Source organism: Corvus brachyrhynchos, unplaced genomic scaffold (assembly GCF_000691975.1).
Source record: "Corvus brachyrhynchos isolate BGI_N302 unplaced genomic scaffold, ASM69197v1 scaffold452, whole genome shotgun sequence".
In the NCBI taxonomy this organism is placed as follows: domain Eukaryota; kingdom Metazoa; phylum Chordata; class Aves; order Passeriformes; family Corvidae; genus Corvus; species Corvus brachyrhynchos.
Window position 1 is genome coordinate 70,692 of NW_008236764.1, and position 1,990 is coordinate 72,681.

A 1,990-nucleotide genomic window follows, 5' to 3' on the forward strand; every position below is an offset into this window, starting at 1 on the left:
GCACATCCCGCATTGCCTGTACAGGCCAGGGGTGCGGGACAACAGGTACTGGGGGGCTGCACCAATAACCGCCGCTTTTTTCTATCCTTCTTTCTCCTGCAATCCCCCAATTATCTCGGCAATTAATAAGTCTGTATTATCAATACATATACTTCCCCTTGCAATTCCTTCCCTCCTGCCTTCGCGGGGGAAGCGGGGCTGTTTCCAGGCGCTTTCTGTAAAGTGATTCTTGACGGGAGCTTGTGGATGGCACAATTCCTTCAGAGGAAACCTGCCTCCCCAAGTCCCTCAAGTGCAGCATCCTTCAGCCCCAGCCCCCTCCCCCCGCAAGCCCTGCGGGGCTCTGCCGGGGTAGTCTCACCGCCGTGCCCCCCAACCCTGCCCAGGCAGCGTCCGGCCCTGGAGGGGACCTGTCCCGGTCACCTCCCTCGCCGTCTCGGTGGCAGGAGATGCTGTGCGCTCTGTCAGCGCTGCTTCGAGGGTGCAGCAGGTTGGAAATTTCCCATCTGAGCTCATTCGAAATCTTTCCACGTCTCCCACCTGCGGTTTGGGTACCTTAGGAGCTGAGATCACCCTTTCTGGCCCGGTAGGGACCAGGGGCACTGGCGAGGCAGTGATGCGGGCGGTGGCAGACCCCGGTTACCGCTCTGCCCCCCGGGGCTGCGCCGACATAGTACGGTGGGAGCAGGCCCTGGGAAGCAGGGCTGGGAGTGAAACCGTCCCCCCTTCCAGCACATGACACATGCCCACGGGTGACCGCCCTGGGAAAGGGGGTCCGGGACTGGGAGGTGCCGCCACAGGGAACTGGGATGCTGCGGGGCTGGCGGGGCTCTGGCAGCACAAAAGCCGATTTACACCTGCGGTTCCCGCACTCTCGGCTCCATGTGGAACATCCCGGCACCACGTGCCCCCGGGGAGCGGTGGCAGGGACTACCTGCTGTTGGGAACCGGGACACTGCACCCTGCCACCCCCTCCGCCGGTTCTGATGGCGGGCAGCGGTCGTGCCTCAGTTTCGCTGCCCCTCCGCAGCACGGCAGCCGGCTCCCACATCAGGCAGCCAGCACTGTCTCCTGGCCCGGCCGGAGGAAAAGGAAGAAAGAGGCTGTGCTTCCTCCGTTCTCTGTATTGGGCTGATCGGTGTGCTCCATTAGCCCAGGTGCAGCTGGACAGGATGTCTGCCTCATCCCCAGTGCCTGGCTGGGCTGGGCTGCTGCTCACTGTGGGGACAGCTGCAGAGGCCACACACTGTCCCCTCCAGGACCCCCGTGCCTTTGGCCACATCCTCCTCCTCCTCCCTCCCCGATAAACCCTGATGAGCCCAGCCAGGCCCTGCCAGTCCTTTAATTAATGCAATTAGAAAAGTCTCCTGGCTAATGCCTGCAGCGGAAGTTGGAGCACCGCTTCCAGTTCCACTGCTTGCCTGGGGGCAGACTGGGCAGCTGAGGAGCTCCGGGAGATGCTGTCCCCATCCTGGGTCTGTGGGGCAAGCCCAGGCCAGGAGTAGGCAGAGCCCAGCAGGATTGTTTGGGCTGTGGGGTATGGGCACAAGGCAAAAAAGCATCAGGCTCCCATCAACCGGGCACTCAGGGACCCCTTTGTCCCACCCCACTGCTCCTAGCCTGGGGTCCCAGATGGTTTCCCCTGTTCCCCAACCTAGCCATGGTCCTGGGAGCTCTGCCAAGAGCTGCCCCTTGGCCAAGGGAGCAGAGAGAGGTCCTGAGGTGGGATGCTTACTGCTAAGAGTTGCGGTGAAGGCAGGTGTCCCTGGGCTGGGGGTCCTCTGAGTGGCAGGTCCCAGCTGGAGAAGAGCAAATCCCACTGGTACAACCCCGCAGACCCCAGGCCCCCCAGCCTTTCGCCCGCTGAGGACCATCCCGATGACCGCGTACCCCTTGTGCGTCTTCTCCCCACCCCGAGGCTGGTACCCCGAGCAGGTGCACCCTGAGCTAGGGGAGCCTCCTGCTCCTCCTCCGATAGCTCGGGTCGGCT

At 63.0% G+C, this 1,990-nt stretch overlaps 1 protein-coding gene across 1 annotated transcript in view; it reads right to left on the reverse strand.

The window, feature by feature from the left end:
- Nucleotides 1-6, reverse strand: part of CTDSP1 (CTD small phosphatase 1) — a 4,042-nt gene extending 4,036 nt beyond the window's left edge. Inside the window, exon 1 of the mRNA XM_017727283.1 lies at nt 3-6. Coding sequence (XP_017582772.1) covers nt 3-6 — 4 coding nt within the window. The remainder of the gene's footprint in view (nt 1-2) is intronic.
- Nucleotides 7-1,990: the final 1,984 nt, after the last annotated feature.